Below are 23,330 nucleotides of genomic sequence, written 5' to 3' on the forward strand. Positions count from 1 at the left end.
TGCCTGGAGCTGCTGATACTGAGGAACACTAATGACATTTAAAATAACTTTGTTTGTGCCACCTTAAAACCAAAACCCTGGAGGGGAATAGGTCACAAATGAAGCTATAACTCAGGCTACACAACTACTCTGGCTGACATAGCTTGTGATGCATAGTGCTATCATCAGGCACTGCATAACGTAATTAAGGTTTATCTGGGAACTGAGCATGCTAATAGCCATGTTCTGCACTTCTGCAGCCTAACAAATAGTCAGCAGAACGCCTGTTCCATCCTTTTCAGTCCAGAGCTTATATCTATTTCTTGTGCACTCTTTATTAATAATTTCAAAACAAGGCTGGGGTTCCTAAGTTCAAACACTTGTAAAGATAGCTTAACAATTTTGCAAATTACTTTATAACTGTTAGCCAAGCCAATTTAAGTTGGCATGTTACCCCAGAGTTAAGCCCCACCTTTGAACAAAGGGTTGACATACACATAGATCGAGTGGAACTTTTCACCTATAAATTCAGCTGCAATTACTTTGGCCACTCTATATCAATGTGCTGCATAAACTTATCTTACTGTCATGTTAACAGTCTCGTACTGAAATCATCCAATTCAGTCTACACTTAACCCTGTATTCCACAGCTGGCAGACAGCACCTGACCACTTAGAGAGAAATAAAAGTGAAAAGAAGCCAAAAAGACCCCCCCCCATAAACAAATATGGATCACGGTCAAGTTGATCCCTCCACAGCAGCCCCCCAAGCACCTCCCTCAGTCATTCCAGTGTCCCATTGCTTGGCTATTTCTCCCTAGTTACCATAGACATTGTTCAAACCTGTCAATGTGCATACTATTTTCTTCTTTACTTCTAGAATGATCAGACAGATTTAAAAATTTTACTTCAAATTTTATAGCACAAACACTGATAGCCATTTGCTAAACAAAATGATACAGTCTCACAGTGAAAACAAACTTAGCATGAACAGTAAGCTTCTCTGCCCTTGAAACTCACCTTCAAAGAAAATGCATCTGACTAGTGGCAGATTAAGTTCACCTTTGGGCTGTTTTCAAACCATAGGCCCCTTGCTCTCATTTTTTTGGATCATGCATACATGCATGTGTTCTTTGATGCATCATCCTGATTATTTTAAATTATATTCCTTTCATACCTCTCAACCTGGAAACATCAAAAATCTGGCCAAAGGCCCATGAAAAGTAAGTACAGCTGGCTAAAACTCAGGAAGTTGATTAAAATAAAATCTGCATACATAATTGTATAACCCTGCTCACTCCAATGGAACTGTGGGATACCAACATAAAGACTGAAGTCACTAAATAATAATAATAAATAATGGCAGACATTTGAATTTCAGACTTCATTTCCCTCAGAAAATACACAATAATGCAAAACCTGCTATTCTAGCAACTGAGTTTACAGGAGCAATATTTAAAATCTGTCCTTATTTTTGGGCCTTTGTCTCACCATTATTTTGACTTTCTTTGTCCAGATTTCTTGCTCTGAGAGATTGAGAGGTATACCTTAATAAAGAATTAGTCCACTGATGGATGGCAGAAAGGCTGTCTAGAATATCCAGGTTCTCAAATACATTGGAGTAAGCACTTTTTCAAATGCCCCAAATCAGATATTTCTTGCCAAAATACATTGCTATTTTGTAGCACAAGAGTTGGGAAGTATGGTAAGGTAATACACTAGGCAGACCCAAGTTGCCTCCAGCTAAGCAGGGTAACCTCATCCATATTGCGGTCACAGTACTGGTAACATAAAGCCGGTGTCAGCAGGCAAACTGTATACACATCAGTCCTAGTAGCATCAAGTAACACACTTCTTTGACCAAAGATAAATACTTATCTTATTTCAACACAAATGAGCCACACATACTAAACCATGAAGCTAAATTCAATAAATCTGAATCATTTTCAAGTTTTCACAGAGTTTTTCTGCCAGCTTTATATTTTCTTGCAAACTACAAAAGTGGCAGAACTAATTAAGCTTGAAATATTTTTTTTTTATTTGAAGTTGCAAGGTAAAGACATAACTAAAGGGGCACTCCAGTCATCACAATGTTATTCAGTATCATTTTCAACCACGGCAGAATACTGCCATTGTACTAATGCAATTTTTATTGACTGTGCTAAAAATAAATAAATTAGCAATAAGCAAATCAATAAAAGTTTGGCTGTAATATTAAATCTAGCCACTACTCTGCCCTGAAGTCAGAAACGTTGCACTATCCCATTTCCTACCTAGTCTGCAGCCGCTTTATTTTCTAACACACTGTACCAGGCATCTAAATTTTCAATACCTTTCCATTTACAGTCTTGTTTACCAAACATCTACCCACCACAATGCACATGTATCTTTAATACTGAACTCAAGATGTGAATGTTCAGGCAGGAAACTTCACCACACCTAAAAACAAATTACAATAAACTTTGCAGTATGAGTATACTCTTTTGCAAAAGGTAGCAATGCAAAATTACTCCTCTTCTTAGTCTTGGCGGGTGATTTCAAACCTGAGTGAGAACTATCAGACTCGAATGGTCCCAGCTACTTTTAATTTGTTTACCTGTCAGCAGAAGGAAAAAGCCACCCCCTGCAGCCACTACTGTGACCATTTTCAGCTTGCTCGCTCTGCCAATGCCAACCTGAAGAGCTCGTAGTCGGGTGCTATCTTATGAAGAGAAATGGGGTTGGGGCTCCATCTTTTAAGTGGCAGGAGTAGTACATCCAAACTTCCGTGCAGCTGGGTCTGCCAGACTGTCTTCTTAGAGTTCTAGCAGCCAGAGCAAACAATATGTCCAAATGTTTTCCACTACTCGAACACAAGCGCAAGCCATTCCATTTCCCATTCTCTCTTACAGGCAGTTAGGTCAGGAGTCAGGCACAGTCTCACGGAGCTGACATCATCACACATGGCCCTGCACATTGATGATGCTGCGGGATATGCTGGTGATGCATATTATCGAAAAAAAATTGTAAATAAAAGAAAAAAAAACATGATTTAAAGGGATCACATGGGAAGTTGTGGCACCCCATTATTTTAGCCTAAAAACCATGAAATTCCAAGGAATCCAGTACAATTGAGAGGTACGATTCCTTTTATAATACAGCATCACTTGTTAGAGTGTGTTTTAAATTTGTAGGTTTGAACATTTTTCCAGTAAGCAATGAAACAAAACATATGAACCAATAAGGACAAAACTACTCATTACAGAACATCAGAACTACAAAAGGCCAGTCAAATTCCTGTCATTACAATCCACCAATGTTAGTCAATATACACAATCTCTGCAGAAGTAAAAGTCATCTAAATAATTCCACATTAAAGAGATCTGTAACTAATGAAGTGGTTGCTGCTGGCAAACAACTTTACATTTCAGTTTTTCACATACAAATTCAGTGCCATCTGCTATTGAAGAATAAACTGCTCATGTTACATTTAAAAAAAATATGGTAAGCTGGTAATACTGCAGTAAGGAATGGCTGTCAAACCAGCAACAGATTTGTAGATACTAGGCATCTCATCCAAAGGAGGACACACTCAGGAGTGCAGCAACCCCCCCCCCCTTAAAGGAGGCACTATAATATCAGCAATCCATCTACATCGTGTGGGAGTAGAACTAACAGCCTTCTACAACAAAGGTAAGTGTGCTATCTGTTGTGCTACTAACATTAACTTTAAAATTTATAGCATAAACACTGATGATGCCCATTTGCTAAACAAAACAGTTACACACTGAAAACAGACAATATGAGCAGCAATAATCTTGCCTTCCATTGAAAGTCAACATTCCTTGAAAATGCACAGGAAGTCAATATTCCTTGAAAATGCAAAGGAAGTCAACATTCCTTGAAAATACGCAGAAACACAAACTTCCTTGAAAATTTACAGAAACTCAAAAATTCCTTGAAAATACACAAAAACTCAAAGTCTTGAAAATGCAAATAAGCTCAACAGTCTTTGAAAATGAACAGAAACTCAACATTGTTTGAAAATAGGATTACGTGTTGTTAACAAGGAAAGGCAGTATTCACTTCACCATCAACAAAAACGATCTCCAGATAAAATATAACTCTATTTATTGGTAATAAAAACAAACATGGCAAGCGCTTTCACCCGACTGGGCTTCTTCAAGCCAAAAAACAGTTGATTCAAAATAGCCAATATATACTCTCTGAATCATGACATCACATCCTATAAATTAATTAAATAATCAGATATTTAAAATATCTGTAAGGCATGTGGCTGCATAAAAACATCAAGCAGATATACACAGTAATGCAAAAACGTTGACTTAAATTCAAAGGATAAAAAATAAAAGCATACATATAAAAAGCAGATAATATAAATATTGAAGAAGCCCAGTCGGGTGAAAGCGCTTGCCATGTTTGTCTTTATAACCAATAAATAGAGTTATATTTTATCTGGAGATTGTTCTTGTTGATGGTGAAGTGAATACTGCCTTTCCTTGTTAACAACACGCAACTCTGTTTATGTGGATTACTCTATTCTGCTGATCAGTACTCCTGTGTTTCTTTCTCATTTTAATCTATATTACATATGGGAGGTTTGACTTTGGGGCTGCAGCACTTGTCGTTTTATTGTTTGAAAATACACTGGAACTAAACATTGTTTGTAAATGAGCATAAACTCAGCATTCTTTGAAAATGGTCTGAGACTCAGCAATCCCTCAAATGTACTTGCTGATGACAGTTTGGCAGTTCGCGCAGAGGATTCAGGTTCCAGGGTCCCGTATTGAAGGTGTAGGGTTTGAGCCTGAATAATTAAAACAACCTGCCATCCCTAACTGGGAGGTCATTACACACACACACACACACACACACACACACACACACACACACACACACACACACACACACACTGTTCTCCACTAACCTACTATTTTACAAATGGCCTGTTCTCCATGTTTATCTGTATGACAATAGTATAGCTCCAAATTCAAAAAAATAATGTGCTCCATTTCAGTTTAAATCGTACAAAGGACACATCTGCATGCATACCTTAAAGAAGAAATATAATGCATGCAGAGTGTACTCTTAAAGAAGAAAAGTAAGTTTTGGTGGCAGCCCCAGGCCAGTGGGCCCCCAAACCATTGGAACCTAGGCAACTGCCTAGGTCACCTGGTGCCGGATTCAGCTCTGCCCATATTGCTAAAGTATGTTTAACAATGTCTACTACAAGATATAATGGGGATGAAGTTAGACCACCAAAGTGTGTAGGTTTCAAAATTCTCATAATTGAATAATACTAGGTTGGATTCTGGGCTGTTTTGTAGTTTCTGTGTTGCTCGGACCTTACTAAGATAGAAGAAAGCTTCTCTGTTCAGCAGTGAGAGTGGTGATCTTTGAGCAGCCTATCAGTTGCTGGAGGAATGGTTTCAGCTCAGAATCTGTAGTTTTATTGGCCATTTTGGGCTATTTCTATCCCTTTCATCTTTCTGTCTAAAAATCTGTGTTTGCTCGTTTTTTTCATTTGTATTACCTCAGCAAGATCCTGCCGAGGTGTCCTGCAGAGTTCTACAGCAGCAAAGAGAGAGAGAAGAGAGACTTTGAGTGGATTAAGTACCTCTGTTTAGCTTTTTATTGCTTATTTTCACTAACCACACTAGTCCGAGCATTTTTTATTAACATTGCAACTCATTTGAACTGTTTTTTGAATTCTGATACTGTTTGCACTTTAACTGATTATTTTTAAGTGTTTTTTTTTCAACTGTTCAACTGTTGAGGGCTACACACTCAAGTGTGATTGCCATTTTCTGCTTTAAAAGTGTTTGTTTTACTGTATCTGTTTTAATTTTTGAAAAAAAAAACCAACCCCTCCCAAAAAAATCCTATCTCTCTACTTGTTTCCCACCTTTCTATAACCAGTAGAGTCCGGTTTTCAGATTTTGCTTAATTCTGGGCTGTTTTGTAGTTTTTGTGTTGCCCAGACCTTACTAAGATAGAAGGAAGCTTCTCTGTTCATCAGTGAGAGTGGTGAGCTTTGAGTAGCCTGTCACTGGAGGAGTGGTTTCAGCTCAGAATCTGTAGTTTTATTGGCCATTTTGGGCTATTTCTATCCCTTTCATCTTTCTGTTTAAAAACCCATGTTTGCATGGCTTTTGCACATGCATTACCTCAGCAAGATCCTGCCTGTGTGTCCTGCAGAGTTCTATAGCAGCAGAGAGAGAGAAGGGAGACTTTGAGTAGATTAAGTACCTGTGTTTTGCTTTTTATTGCTTATTTTCACTAGCAGCACTATTCCAACCATTTTTATTAACGTTGCAACTTATTTGAACTGTTTTTTGAATTCTGATACTGTTTGCACTTTAACTGATCATTTTTCAGTGTTTTTCAACTGTTGAACTGTTGAGGGCTACATACTCAAGTGTGATGGCCATTTTTCTGCTTTAAAATTGTTTCTTTTACTGTATCTGTTTTAATTTATGAAAAAAAAAAATCCTCTGTCTCTACTCATTTCCCAACATTCTATAACCAGTAGAGTCTGGTTTTCAGATTTTGCTGAATTCTGGGCTGTTTTGTAGTTTCTATATTGCCCAGACCTTACTAAGATAGAAGAAAGCTTCTATGTTCATCAGTGAGAGTGGTGAGCTTTGAGCAGCCTATCTGTCGCTGCAGGAGTGGTTTCAGCTCAGAATCTGTACTTTTATTGGCCATTTTGGGCTATTTCTATCCCTTTCAATGTTTCTGTTTAAAAAACAGTGTTTGCACGGTGTTGCGCATCGTGCAGCACTGTTTAACTAGGGTTAAACTATTTCTGGTGCCAGAAGGTCTGCTCTTCTAATTTTCCCTTAGAACTAGCAAGTTTTCTAGTTTTAGCACTCAAAACTGTTTCCTTGTGCTCAGCACTTGATCAAAACTCATTGCAAGCACTAAACAATTTACAAATAATTGCAGCACTCAACTTTTCCCACTTGTTAGGAGGAAAACAGTTTTTAGTACTTAAATTAATAAGCACCTATCCAGGCATGTCTAAGGGTCAGCTCCCAGTATTTTCCTCTGTCCACCTGAGCTCCCAGTATTTTCCTCTGTCCACCTGATGAATCTGGGCATCTTGGGGCAATGTAGCAATTGCCTCATGTACACTGATAAAGCTCTCCTCCTACCACCATGCACAACAACCTGTGAGAGATGCACTTATATAGCCAAACTGGAAGCCAAGCTCTCTCCAGCCAAGACTGTACTAGACAGTCAAGAGAAGAAGGTAAACACCTGCACCACACCACACTCAACACATAGTCCATCAAAACCTACACCACCTAAACCCACACACATAGTAACACAAAACACACACCTACATTTGTGGAGGCTCTCAATAAAAATCTGCCCAAACAACAGAGACCGCCAAAGCTGAAAAGTAAGAAACCACCACCCCCAACACTACCCAAATGACACATAGCCCACAAAATCAATGTGCCACTCAACCTCAGCCCATAAGGCAAAACAACGTACCCAAAACACTAGTCAGAGGTGACTCTATAGTCAGGCACACTGATGTCCCACTCACCAGGCTAAACAAGGAGAAAGTTACTGTCAGCTGCCAGTCGGGTGCCAGGATCTGCCACATACCGCAAGCACTCAGGTCACTCCACAACAAGTACAAATATGACTCTGTCATTGCCCATGTTGGTGTGAATGACCTGAGATGTACCTCCCTGGACTACATGAAAAGAGACATGGAGGAGCTCTCGGATCATGTAGCTCAGGCAGGTATGACCCTAGCACTGAGTAGCATCCTGCCATCACCCAGAATGATACCACAATACAAGGACAAAATGATTGACTTCAGCAATTGGCTAAGCTTCTGGTGTGGTTCTTAGGGGATCCAGTGTCAGTCTGCCTGGGACAACATGATCAACAGACCACGATGCTTTGCCAGAGATGGCCTGCACCAGTCGCCCCTGGGATTTTGGATACTGGCTAAGGCTCTTGGCACCCCTATAGTGCCTTTTTTAGGCAAGGTTCAAATGACAAACTCACCACTGTAGCAGGTATAAGCAAGCAAAATCTGAGGGTAATGTTACTCAGTGCTAGAAGTCTAAACCTCAAAATGCACTCACTCGAGGCACTCCTTAAAATGGAAAACATCAACATCTGTGCAGTGACTGAGACTTGGTTCAAGGCTCCAGAGAACACCCCATGCATTACCAGGCTATAAATTATACCACACCTTTCAGCCACCTAACCTGGACCAAAACACTAAAGGAGGAGGCATGTCCATATTCATTAAGGATATCCACACCTCCAGGCTAGTTGCTCAACATAATGCATCCAAAATTATCCAAGTGCAACTAACACTGGGAAAGACTGCAATCCAGGTTGTAGCTTGTTACAGATCTCCCACCATGCCCCAGGATGCCCACTCCACGTTTCTTGATATACTGGGTAATATTAAGGTACAGCCCAATACCCTAATAATGGGCGATTTCAACTACCCCACCATCAACTGGGAAAACTACTCATATACTAACTCATTTGTTCAACCCTTTCTGGAATTCATAAATTCCAATGCCCTTGTCCATACCCCCACCAGGGGCAGCAATATCCTGGGCCTGGTCGCTACCAATATGTGCAACCGATGTTCCACACCAGAGGTCAACTCCTCACTGGTCAGATCCGACTGCAAGCCAATCACCCTAGACATCAATATCCCGCCCCCACCCCCCCATTAAGGAAACCACCGTAAAACATTTCTCCAAAGCCAACTTCATGCTTCTTAAGACAGAAATGGCAAGCTTCACGACACCCATACAGATGGAAAATAGAGGTACAGCAGCTGAATCCTATACAAATGCACTGTATAAGCACATACATGAGTGCATGGATCGTGCCATCCCCAACAGAACCAAGACGCTATCATCCAAAAAAGGAAGCTAATCAGGTGGTCCCCTGCCATAAACAAACTCTACAACAGAAGGAAGAAGCTGTTGTGAAAAAGAGTAAAATCCCCTGACTGCAGGAACTCCCTGGTCAGCCTCAGTAAGAAGCTGAGATTCCTCATAAAATCCTCCAAAGCTAGTTATGAAAATAAAGTCACCACTGATTCTAAAGAGAACCACAAAGCATTCTACAGCTATGTCAAGAATCTCAATGGTGACACTCAGATCTTCTCTGAGCTACAGCACAATGGCACTAGATATACAGAGCCAACTGATATTGCCAACAATTTGGCAGCTAGGTTCAGTGCAAATTTTACCCCCACCCCCACCCCCCAAAGGGACTATCACTATACGGGAAGAATGCAAAGCCCCTGTAATCTTGGCTGCATAACTAAAGACTGCAATCTCCAAAGCCAAGAACACAACATCCATGGGACCTGACAACATCCCAGGTTGTGTTCTGCACTAACTACAGAATGAACTGGCACCCCACTTAAGTACTATGTTCAATTATAGCCTCTCATCAGGCTTTGTGCCTACTGAATGGCGCACAATGATGGTTATCCCACTCCACAAAGGGAGCACCACCACAGATCCTGGGAACTACCGCACCATTAGCCTGACAAGCCTGGTCTGCAAGGCCATGGAACATATCATCTTGGAGCTTATAAACAAGGACATAGGTAACCTCCAATCTCTGGACCCCACTCAGTTTGAGTTTGTAAAAGGTAGGTCATGTCTCCTAAACCTGACTGAATTCTTTGAATCAGTCACCAGAGCTGTGGATGATAGTAACATGATGCACACAGCCTATCTTAACCTCACCAAGGCTTTCGACACCATACCCCACTCTGGAATTATAGATAAACTCACTAGACTGGGCATTAATCCTTATATCACAAAATGGGTGGCCAACTGGCTCACTGACAGAATCCACACAGTGAAAATAGCCAACTCCAAATCCAACTTCAGAACAGTGACAAGTGGAGTACCACAGGTCTCACTCCTGGGTCCTCTCCTGTTTGGCATCTACTTCGCAGAAGTCCAGGCTAATGCAGCAGGTCTTTGGCTAATGAAGTTCACAGATGACTGCAAACTAGGTGCCATAATAGAATCACCTAAGACTGATGCTTGGTGTCAAAGTCATGGCCTCAAGCTCAATGCCAAGAAGTGCATTGTCATCCCCTTTGGGAAAAACTCAGTACCCATGAACTTCCACATAGGCAGAAGCCTACTAAACACCGAAAGTGTTATAAGAGACCTTGGGACACAGGTGGACAGTAGTCTCTTCTTTGATAATCACATTGCCACAGTAGTCAGGAAATCCTTCTACATGGCACACCTCATCACAACGGGGTTCACCTCCAGAAAAAAGAGGTCATTGTTCCTCTCTACTCATCCCTCATCAGACCAATTATAGAGTACAATACCCCAATTGGCATGTACCTCACAAGACATCTACAACTAGAAAGGCCACAGAAATACCTCACTAAGAGGATTACTGGCCTCAAGCAGATGCCATACGCAGACCATCTCAAAAAACTCCAGCTCTACGCTGTCACTTGTTGCCTACTTAGAGACGACCTCTGCCTAACATACAAAGCCATGTCAAACCCAGATCTGTTGGACATGCTACACTTAAAGAAACCCCAATCCCTCCGAGCCACATGCTCCAGGGACCTAAACCTTGCCACCATAATAAACAGAACATGCTGGAGGGATAGATTCCTGTCCCAGAGACTTCCCATGTTCTGGAACAGACTACCCATTCATATCAAGCAAAGCTCCTCATTAGCCCTCTTTAAGAAAAATCTCGACAACTGGATGGGAAATAGGAAATTCACCCCGGGGATTACTTCTGTGGCTCTGCTAGACAGGGGTGCAGGAAAATAACTTTCTTGGGTGGCAAAGCCAGGGAACTTATTTTTGGCTGGGCTTATATAGGCCCCAGGGCCGATAGCCTAGTACCTACGTATGAACCTATGAAGGAATCTTACCAGTAGAACCCAATACATGTAGGGTTTGCAAGAGCATGTAATTATGATCAGTGGGCTTAACTGGTCAACTAAGACATAAATTAAAAAAATAAGTTTTGTGTGATCACTACTTTTTGGCATATTTACAAGGCCTTTTGGCTGAGATCAAGTGAAATAAATATAGATGGAGTGCATTTTGAAATTGTAGCAGTCTAAAGAAGGATGTGGCCACAAATTCTTTTTGAAGTTCCATTAGAGTATAAAAGTTTCAAGCAGATGCTAGCAAGGAGAGCATGTTACCCTGAGTGTAAATCAATAGGTTACTGTGCATGTTGTGGGTTTTGTAAATGTGTAGTTAAAGGTAAAACCTGAACTTTTGACTTAAGAAGTGGAGATTTGCTTCTGCCTTTGAAAGGAGTTGCTCAGTACTGGAATTTTCAGTGTGTAGTTCATGTATGGTAGAATCTGAAATCTTTCTCCGAGGAATGGAAAGTAGACTTGAGATCCTGCCTGTAAAGTACTTGCTTTGAAGAACACACTGAATCAAATGCTGAATATCAAGAAGAGGTTGTTTTATAGATCCCAGCTTGTGTGCCACAGACATTGAACTTGCAGGTAGTAAGTGAAGTAAAAGTTTGTATGATATGTTCCTGTCTGTGCTGAAAAGAAGCAGTATCAGTTGTTCTGTTTATTATGCAGCAATGAAACAGTTTGAGTTGTGTTATTTGCGATGCCGAAAACAGAGTAATCTGAGTTTCTGTCACTTATGCTGAAGTAAAGCAGTTCGAATTTTCCCTGCTTGATTAGAACTCCTCTTGTTATGCAAATCCAAAGAAATGTAATTTTTTATTTAAAACACGTGGAGCCTTATTTGCAGTGTTGGAACTGTAGAAAAATAGAGGTTATTATCAACACCTTTGTCATACTTACTTCACAATGTCATAAAGCCATAAGAAGAGTGGGACTGTCAGGGCACCTGCCCCGAGTGTCAGCTTGCAGGGGTACAGATCAGTGTATCATTTATATTTAGAAAATGACATTTTAAATACTTAAACCTGATCAGTTAACAGTAATGAAATGAAAGGCTAGTAACAGTCAACAATGACAGCATCATTAAAAGTCTGAACTAGTGAGGCATAAAATATAAAGTAAATCAAAAAGCCAAAAGACCAATCAGTGACCGTGTTACAAAATGGACAAATGCTCAAAAGCATTCTGAATGCCACTGTTCAAGCTGTACCTTTATGTCTGTGCAGTAGCATAATTTGCCAATGTTTTCTGTGAAAGCAGATGTATTTACTTTTGGGCTCTCCAACATATAATTTCCTTTTACCTTTAATTACAAGCCAACAGTTTGGAATTGTTGAGATGTTTCAGAATCTTGAAAGTATATTGAAATCCTGTAATAGTTTTACAGACCCAGATCATATCCCAACTTTATTTTCTATATTCAAAGGAGAGTAGTTCCAGCTTTGGTAGCTTCTTCTCATACAACTTCCATTTTGTCCCTTTTACCTTGCCATTGTGATCTTCCTCTGTACTCTGTTGAGCATCATTGGTTCCATTCCCATATAAGGTCTCTAAACCTGGACACAATACACATGCTGACCTCTTGCCACTGATGTATACAGTTGCAGATTAATGTTTTTCTAATAATCTATGCCCCAGGAATGATGTAGCCTAACATCCTACTAGCCATGGTTGCTGCTTTGTTATTTTTTCCCTAGTGGTGCATTGTTGTGTTTATACCTGACCCCCAGTATCTGTTTCCTATTCCATGGCTTTAAACTACAACCCAAGCTTGATAATTATTCCAGAATTACAGCCTGTAAAGCCCATGACATGCTTTCGAGCTTAAATGATATTTTGTATTGTGTGTGCGAAATCCCCTTCCCTCAGTATCCGAAAAATGTATATTGAAATACTTTTGTTAAAATATTAAAACTATGAAACATATTACTAGATATTTAATTTGATAAGTTATGTTGGAATTCTCATGTTGAAACATTGATAAGTACTGAAAATATTAAATAATGTTTATTGTGATAACGACTGTGTCGCAATGCTAAGACTTTTAATAGTTTCATGATATCTCAGTACAGCTGGCCTTCAGTAGTAGTTAACATTTCAAATCCTGTTCATTTCGTGGCTGTAAAGTATTCTGTGTACTCCATTTGTATTCACCAGTGACGTCTTCCCTGAACATGTGCACTTCTCATTTCACAAGGCTTAGTATAGTAGCATTAAGCTTGTTAACAATAGTGTGGTTAAGCTTCAAACTTAGTGTTGGCATTCTAAGGTCCAACTTTTTTGAGGCCTAGAATCTTAGATTCTACCTGTTAGCCAAAACATAGCAAACTCATCAATGGAATATTTCTAATCTATTTCTTTATTAATCCCTTTAACCAGGCTGCTGGATAATACATGTTAATACAGTTACATATTTGTCAATAAAAAATATTCTATCTCAGCACAATCTTTAACTTTTATATATAATTTCTAGAATATGTAGATAAGGGATTAAATAAAAAATAGTGCTTTAGGTTTGCATTTATTTTACTAAGGAAAGGCTATTGAGTTATTGGAGCACAGACAGGTGTGAAGTGTGAAGTCTACTGAAATCTGTTAGCCTCTCCAGTACCTTGGTGTAATGGTTTTGTTATCATATGAATGAACATTTTATGAATGTGGAGACAACTAGTTTTAGGATTCAGACTTTCTCACTGAATAAGTGGACTATTTATCATTCTTTTTGCGGCCATACATTCTTGTGTTATAAATTTGTTACTTTCCACCAGTAGAAAAAGGTAGTAAATAGATCAGATTATATGTTTTTTGTGGAAGGCAATACCTGGTCTATTTTGATATACAGTTACATTTTATTTATTTATTTATTTATTTATTAATTTATGGGTTTGGGCATTCAACATTAGCTAGTTACTAGTATTTAAAAAAAGACAAAAGTATGGGTTGTAGATTGTTTCATCCTTTTTTGGTGTACGATTTCAATAATTAGCTCATTGAAATGCTGGATAAGTATAAATATGTGACTTAATTACCAAGTATAAGTTACATTTTATATATCACATTAATAGAATTACTGTGAAATTATAATAGTCCATTGTTCACATACTTTCAGTCTACATTTTCATTCTCTGTTATGAAATTGTTGGGTGTTTTATTATATTTGCCTGTATTAGATTATAATTTTATATATGTGAATATGTTACATATCTATTATAATTTAATTTTGTATGTTATACTTCTCCTTCTTTTTGGTTTATATGGCTGTAGTTTGTATGTTTTCAGATTTTTGTCCTTAAGATGTTATGGTAAAATAATGGGACAACAAAATATGTTTATTTTTTTTATTTATTTGTTAACTTAGTAGGTAAATTGATAATAGTACATTTTTGGCCACAGCTCTGGCCAAAGCCACAAACACTTTTACAACTGGTACAACAAATAGCAATATAATATATTGAGATATCAGAGATAAAATGCACAGTTAAATGTACAATACTTAATACAAACTTACAAGTAAACAGGGCAGAGAGTTGTACCACTAAGTACTTTGGATCAAGTTTTTAAGGTAACTAGATAAAGCCAATAATGTTATTTTTAATGTAATGGCAAAAATGTGTACTCTCATCTGCCGGTATATGTTTCATCATTATATTACAAAACATACCTAAGACACTTGTGATGGTAACATTTTGGATGACTTCTCTGTCTGGTTAAAAGACATAGACTCTGATCTTAATTTTTTGGAGGGAGACTTGTGCCCCACTGTTCTCATATTGGTGGGTTATACTTCTGTACTTATTTAATTGCATAGTCAAATATGAGGTTACATTACATCAGGGCACTTTCACGCAGGATGACCTAAGTGATGTATTGACTATCGCACATTGGTGCACAGTTGGCCACCTCATAAATGTCCTGTTGCTATCATAAACATTTAAACAGACAGCATTAACACTGTTAAAATTTATTTCAATAGGGTACACTTTCTAGATTCAATTGCAGTTAATGGAATTTAAAATGTATGCTTAAGTCTTTATTAATGACTATTAATTGCAATTGTTTGAGGTCAACATCAGAGTTACAAGTCATAAAATAACTGAAGTGGAATGAAATTAATTGAAGGCTAAAATTTTGGGCTTAAGGTAGCAAAAGTTTTGTTTCAGGCCCCATTACATATACATGTCTTTATTTTATGAGAGTGGTAGCTGCAATGAAGAAAATGATTTTTTCATGTTTTGTAAAAGTAGCCAGCTAGCATAGTGATTCAACAGTTAACACTACTGTCTCATAGCGCTTGGTTCTCAAGTTCAGTTCTCTGCTGGGATACCTTCTGTATGAGGTGTACATGTTATCTGCATGTGTGGCTGTTAGCCAGATGCTTTAGTTTCCTTTATGACTTGATAATCCTCTAAATTGCAGTAGATGTACATGTTGTATGTGGTGTGTGTGTGTGTGTGTGTGTGTGTGTGTGTGTGTGTGTGTGCGTGTGCGTGTGCGTGTGTGTATGTGTGTGTATGTGTGTGTGTGTGTGTGTGTGTGTGTGTGTGTGTGTGTGTGTCTGTATGTGTGTGTGTGTGTTTGTGTGTGTGTGTGTGTGTGTGTGTGTGTGTGTGTGTGTGTGTGTGTTTGCTTAGACAGACCGGTGTCTTATCTATGATTAGTTTATCTTCCTTGTTCCCACTGAGTGTCATGATAGACTCAAGCTCTCCTGTAACTCTCAAATAAATTCAGCAGGTAATTGAAGAATTAATTCATTAAACATATGCTCTAATAAAATTACAAGGTCAAGCTAGTCTTTAACCCCTCTCTACATATCCCAACAAGAGTCACCTGGACTGAAATGCATGATTGGGAATTCTGTAGTTATCCAATGTGAGAAGAATTGCAGTAATGATGGAACATATTTCTGTTCTTGCAAAAATGTGTAAGAAGTTGTTCTAAAGCTGCAATGAAGCAAAATAAAGTTATTACGAACTTGCCTTCTTCAATGAAGTGTGATATGTAAAATAAAGTGTGTAAAATTACATATAACTATACATTTGCTACAGTGGAAATGTATTAATTTTATGATAAACTAAGTCTTTTGACTATCTGGATCAGCAGTGCAAGCCCTGTGCTTCTTGATGATTCTGAAGCAGGTCATATGGTTATGCCGTATTTGGATAAAAGCTTCTTGAGACACCTACCCCTAGAAATATGTAACTGTGGAAAAAAGAAAGGTATCTTCAAAAATGCAAACCAAATCCTAGGATTTTCTGTTTGCGCACTTATAAATAATTGGTTCTGACTGTTAATTGAAAAAGTAACAAGAGTTACTTCTCAGTTTGCTGGAGGATACACTTAGAGAGGTTTCAAACTCTACTACTTTTAAAGACTCTAAAATCCCAATTGGGCTTAAAATTAAGAACCAGCAAGGTACAGCATATATTTATCCAGATAGTTTCTAGTTTAAATGTTAGGCATTTTTGCTAACACTTTGCTGTCTTTTCAGTGTTTTATTTTCAACTTCTTTTACAAGTATTTTACTGTGTGCACATTTACTTGGAAAATAAGTGTTCTACAAATAGTTTGCATTGCTATATTGTACATCACCTAAGTCAAAATAAACCTTTACTCAAAGATATCTTACAATGGATATCCAACACTATTGCCTATGAAACTATTATCTTAGTTGATGTGAATATTAAATGAGAAAACCTAACATCAGAATTATTAACAGCTAGTATAAACCTCTTCAGCTTTTCTCAGCTACTGTCTTCATCAACAAGATATAATAAAAATACCAATCAGATACTCACCAAAATATTCTAACTGACCATCTTCCAGCCTAGACCCACAGAATGATTACACATATATCCAAAGATCAACACTATAAAATGACTTGCAACTTAACAAATTTCAACCAGTACTGATTCATTAACATGCTAAAATCCATGAAATGGTCAACCTTAAAAAACGTTATCACTAGATGGCACAGTAAACTACTTTAAAACATTTCTAAGTACTCTTAATAGGGTAACACCCCTTTATAAAAGAAGAATCAAATATAACCACATTCCATTGCTATATAGATAAGCAAATAACTAATTGGTGACCAAGACAAAGCATGGAAAGAATTGTTAAATAACAAATCCAATTTTCAACTACAGACCTTTAGGCATCTCCATAATTAGGTCAAAAAAACTAGTACATAAAATAAAAAAGTTTCCTTACACAACTACAGAACAACTACAAAATACCCCCTAAAAATTTTGGTCATCAACATATTCACTGCTTAATTCAGGAATTAAAAAAGAGCCTGAGCCCTGTCCAGACAAATTTCCACTTCAAGCTGCTGTCATATTTAATACTTTTTTATTGAAAACATAACCAACTTAATTTCAAGTCAATCACCCTCTTCCTCCCTATCAATGTCTACAACTAATAAAATAACTATACCAACCTCACAATGTGCAATTAATTCATCCTATTTTACTTCTAAGCCATATCAAGTCATCACCACAAATTGTTCAATTTTTACACTGCAACCAGTACCAACCATCCTTATACAAAAAAAAAAAACTTCTAGAAAAACTGAAACTTTGCTCTGATTCAGCAGATAGCCTTCCCTCAGAATATCTTAAGCTTGCTGCTTAAGCCATAATGCTTTCAATTTGTATACCAACCAACAGATCCATCACAGAATTATACATACCAATGCTATGGAAAAAGTAATTTATCATTATTCTTCATAAATGAAGAAATTCCATCACATATCTAAGTAAATTCCAATAAAGTATCTATCACCTAACTTGCATTCTCTCCCGCTTTCTAAGCTATTAGAAGAATGTGTCCACATGCAACTCCATACATACCACTGATAAAATCACTCTCTAACACCAGTTCAAAGTGGCTTTCGGCCAGCCCATAATACAATAGCTGCATTGCTTTCCCGCATGGAAACTGTAAGCAGGAAAAAAACTCTGACAAATGTGCCTGGCCATTATTTCTAGACTTATCTAAGGTATTCATACAGTTTCCCACTCAAAACTTCTATATCAACTTTCTAATGTAGGCCTCTTCTCCTCCTTTTCTACCAGACAGCAAGCTGTAAAATGGCAAGGTTCTTTCTCACCTTTTCTACCCAATACCACAGGTGCTCCTTTAGGCTCTATTCTTGGCCTCCTACTTTTTAATATTTTCATCAACAATCTTCATACTTCATCCCACCAAGGTTTCTTAATTCAGTATGCCAATGACTCTACCATAATTGGTTCTGCAAACAGTCTTTTTACAGTTTAACACAAACTTTCAAAGCTTAACACAAGAATCTTTCATCTCTATTGAATTTTGCTGAGCAATTTCCAGGTTTTGCACAACCCTAAGAAAATAAAACTCCTCCTATTTACCACTAAAACACTTACTCAACCAAAAAATAATTTTACAATCCTTGCCCAGAATAGTAGCATAATCAAAGTAGTTTCCCATACAAAATTGTTAGGTGTCATAATAGATTACAAACTTAAATATGTTTTTCATATGAGAAATTAGGGATGCTGTATACACATAAACATGTTTTAAACATATGTACTATAATTACCTTAGTCACCACCTACTTGTTACCTATACTTTTATATGGCTCTCCATTTCTCACACGTCAACATCTTACTAAACTTAAAACTTGAGCAATGTTATAATAAAATTTCTAAGTTTGCAAACAATACAACCCATAAATCTCATCACAGTGCTGTCACTCAGTCACTCATTTGGCTTAAACGTCCACACCATCTCAGTTATAACTCATAACTATGTGCATAATTATACACACACTTACTGCCTGCTCACCCATTACTTCGTTTCTCAGAAGCTATATACCCACAAGGTTCCTAAGGTCAGAAGACAAGGAATTACTGTTAGTCCATAAACCTAACAAAACAGTATGACAAAGCATCTGCTCACACTCAGTGGCCAAATTATGGAACACCTTATGAGTAATGATAGAGCCATCCCCAATATTTCAGCTTTCAAACAAACTTTAAAAGAATATTTCATCAAAATATGGTTTTGCCCCATTCTAAACCTGACTAAAATATCATCTTCTGCACCTATACCCCACTCCCTATCCCATTCTTCTATCCAATTTTACAAACTTTCTCCTACTAACTTTTATGTCCCATGTTTTTCATTGTTCTACTCTCTCCTCACTTAAATACTGTTATATTTCTACTCCCATCTTTTCTATTTCTGTTTCCCATCTCACCTTTTCACTTATTCTATACTACTAATAAATGTCCATTATCACACTACCCTTACCTCATACTTTATTCTATACTATATGCTCTAACCTATAGTTTACTATCTAATCATTAATATACAAATCACATTGTACTTTAAAACGTGTGCTCATTAAGACTCTTCCTTAAAATGAATGCCTGTTGCCCTTCTAAATTCAGTATAACATAAAGCGAAATTCCATTGAAATGAATTTCTCTGTCTTATGAAAACTGTACTGTAAAGTGAAATTCTAATGCATAAATGCATTGTCTTATGTGACTATTTTCTATTATTGAAACTTTTCTCCCCAGGCCTCTGCTGAAAATGAGTACATATAATGCAGTTGGACTTTTCTGGTATACAAATGTCAAATAAAATAAATATTCAGCTTAGAAAGCTTGTTACTAATGTTTTATTAATTAGCTTAAGGGTTTATGCGGTTTACATGTGTACTGAACTTTGTGGCATCTGTCATTGGAAGAGTGACAGCTCAAAATTAATTGCTTCCATCTGAATACTTGAAGGTTGACTTATTTTAAGGCTAAATACTAAAGTGTATTTTTGTTTTGTTAGTTTTGACTAACAGTTGACTGTGTACCTTAAAGTTGGGAAGGAGGGAATTGGTGATGGAGAATCATGATGTATGCCTATTATAAAAAATTATTTAAAATATTGTGGATGTGTGTGTGTGTGTGTGTGTGTGTGTGTGTGTGTGTGTGTGTGTGTGTGTGTGTGTGTGTGTGTGCGTGTATGTGTGTGTGTGTATATGTGTGCAAAATAATTATCGTCAGGTTTCAGTTAATTTTGGTAAGGTTGAATTGAAAGTCACTGGACTCATTCAGAGGTGGGTAAAATTTTGTTGTGCCAGAAATTATAAGTGCAGTGTTGAGTTGCATAGGTCTTAGCTATTACACAAAGCAACAATGCATTAACCATATATTCTTTTAAGTGGGTATCACTGGTGGGAATCAAACTGTTACTACTGATTATGTTGCACATTCAGATACTGAACGCAATGGTGTGAGGGCTAAAGTCTGTAGTCTGTAATCGTTATATGAATTGGGGCAGCAGGTGGAATTATAAATCTGTTCACTACATAGAACTTTAAACATAAAGACTTTTTTTGTCTGGCAGCTTAGTTTGCTCTTTTCATCTGGCCGTATCTTGCAGATCATCTTGTATTTGTCATCTAGTTGCAGCATGCACTTGGAGCAATGTAAAATGTATATTTCCTGCTGACAAACAAATGGCCTAAATCAATAAAATGGCAACAGCTTTCTTTTATGTGATACCATTATGCAGCCTATAACCAAAAACTCACTATCAAAGGATGTCTGCTTTGCCTCCAGCAAGACTCAGAAATTACTTTTATATGCTGTTTAGAAATCTTCTATATGAACATATAATCTCATGGGCTGTGTGAGTCACTGCGTATGTTGCACATCAGATATACCACCATTTGGCTAATATCCATGTAGTTCATTTTACCTACTACAGGGTATACCTGTGTTTAGCCCAAAGGTAATTTTAGAACAAAGACTTCACATTTATAGAGTAGGCTAAATAGCTAACCCAAGAATCTAGTGACATGTTAAATGCATTCCTGTTGTTGAAGTTACATATTTGAATTGGGAGTTTATTTCATTAGTGAGCAACATTGTAAGAAGTAACTTTGACGTATTTTACGATTCTACAAAAATCAAGACAGTAACAAAGATTGATGTTTGCTAACAATCTTTCAGAATAAGTTAACTCCAAAGCCAGCAAATTTTCTTAATTCTTCATCGTATAAAGTTTTGAATACTAGGCATAACCTGTCTTTTATAAACTGGTACTTAATGGAAAATAACACAAATAATTGAAGTCTGTCGGAATAGTTAAGACCTTGAACATCATGTAGGCAGTTAAATAAATTTTCTTTGCACTCCCTTGAGAAAAATTAGATTACCCTTAGAAGAGGAGCAAAGCATAACTTCTGACTCAAAAATTGGTTTAACATGTTACAATTTTATGTAAAGCAGATGAACTGGAATGAAAACTTCTGAAAAATTGACCATATACTTTTAGGACTTTAGATATGACCACTGAAGCATTATCTTTAAAATTCACTTAAGAGTTGATTTAGACACCAAGATCCTTAAATAAAAAAGTACTCACAATAAAAGTGATCAGAAGATCATCAGCAACTCAGTTTCATTTGCATACTGATTAACTACTGTTATAGAATAGCCTAGGATCTTGAGATTCTACTATCTTAAAAGTTTTTGTTTGCTGTCATGAGCATAAAGAAAGTAGCTCCTTACTATTGTCCAATGTATTAGGAAATTCTAAGCTTATAACATTTGATTTGTTTGCTAACTCTATAAGCAAGAAGCAAATGTCACTGGAAATTATAGCCTGCAATTAACTGTAACTTTTTTCCTTTTATATAGAAAGAATTGCTGCACTGCGTAATCTTACAACAGTTCAGTGTGGACTCTTCAATAATGCCACACCTACAAGAAGAAAAAGACTGTATGGAGGTGATGAGGCTTCAGAGGTAAGAAAGTGATGATATATGGGTCTAACCAAGCATGTTCTATACTAAACATGATATACATTTTTAGAGAAATAAAATTTTACCCATCTTAGGACACTAAGTACCACACATTCACACACACACAATCACACACACAGACACAGACAGACAGACACACACACACACACACACACACACACACACACACACACACACACACACACACACACACACGTGCACACAAACATATATTTAGCATAAGGATACAAGTAAGCAAGAAACTGCTTTGCAACAAACTCTAATAACACTTCTGAATGGGTAGTAATATGAACGCTTGGCATATCACTTTGAACTTCTGGCTACATCCCCATAATAATAATAATAATGAAATATACTTGTAATAGAATGAGACTATTTGAATCACAACAGAAAAATGCATATAAGCTCACATGAAAGTACATGCTTAAAATGTAGTCAGCATTCATGTTTAGTTCTGAGTGTGCAATCAACACTTTGTTTAAAGGGTTTGAGATCCTAAAGACTCTTCTTGAGATTTCTCCCTTAACCTGCATTTGTCAGTTGTGGTTCTTGTTAGGGCTTAGCTCCAGTGACTGACTGATGTTTGTTTCCAAGCTTAGTTATTGATTACTTTATGACAAGGATCAAAACCAGCACATCTGTGCAACTTCTGAATGGGTTTGCTGACAAAATCAACTGTCAGGAAAATTGTGCTGGTGTCTTTTTATTGTTTACTGTCTTTCTTGTTAAGGGTGCTTGTAATCAATATGCTTCCCATCACAAATTCATCAACATTACATAACTTAAAAGGAAGCACCATCCCTAAATAAATATTATTTTTTTCTTTTTAAGATATTGTTTGCGTTCACAAATAATGAATAACTTAACCTACTTTATTTCATACCTTATTAAAATCCTGAAATAGATCTCTGAGGTCAAAAGATCTGTTCTACTCTATGCAACTAAGATATTTCACTCAACATTTGCCCAAGGCTCCTGTGTAGGCCATTCACTAGGTAAAGGCCTTCTGTCAGCTTATATGTAAAATTTAATATGCCTCATTAGGTTCACAGGTAAGTACAAGGCAATCAGTGGGCAAACCATTTCAAGTCTAGGCAAAAGAAAACTATTCAACAGTTCCCTCTAGCCTCAAGGAGGGCAAGACAAAATACACTAGGGGGGAATCTGAGGCTACCCATCCAATTATCTAGGCTTACCTTGTAGGTGGCAAGGGTGCCACTCTGCTTGACATGTAGTGGACTTTGTTCCAGAGGTAAAAAATATGTTACAATATGAATTTATCATGCCAACATATCTTATTTACCTGCTGAGGAAGGTTTAATTCTTTTAACTAAAGATTTGAGGTACCATTAGTTCTACGAAGGAGGACATATATGGTTGGAACTTCATGGGTCTAGAGGCTAGCCAAAGATCCCCAAGAGGAATCTGTACTGAATGAGTGCAGGGAAAGTGCTGCCAGTCTCTCTTGATGAAGATTTTTGAAGCCACTGATGTTTGTAGTTATGACTCTCTGAGATCACTCAAGTTGTGAGATATTTTCAGACAAATAGATTCATAGATTAGGTTCATAGATTAGTACTAGGCTAACTGCCCTTGTGGGCCATTTTCA

The 23,330-nt window shown here is 37.4% G+C and overlaps 1 protein-coding gene across 4 annotated transcripts in view; it reads left to right on the forward strand.

Annotated features, from left to right (window-relative positions):
* Positions 1 to 23,330, forward strand: part of CFI (complement factor I) — a 790,564-nt gene that overhangs the window by 610,220 nt on the left and 157,014 nt on the right. For all 4 annotated transcript variants that reach the window (XM_044062133.1, XM_044062135.1, XM_044062134.1 and 1 more), the window contains one exon: positions 21,597 to 21,703. In XM_044062133.1, the coding sequence (XP_043918068.1) occupies positions 21,597 to 21,703 (107 nt within the window). The remainder of the gene's footprint in view (positions 1 to 21,596; positions 21,704 to 23,330) is intronic.

This window comes from Protopterus annectens, chromosome 2.part1 (assembly GCF_019279795.1).
Source record: "Protopterus annectens isolate FY-2018-M chromosome 2.part1, PAN1.0, whole genome shotgun sequence".
NCBI lineage: Eukaryota > Metazoa > Chordata > Ceratodontiformes > Protopteridae > Protopterus > Protopterus annectens.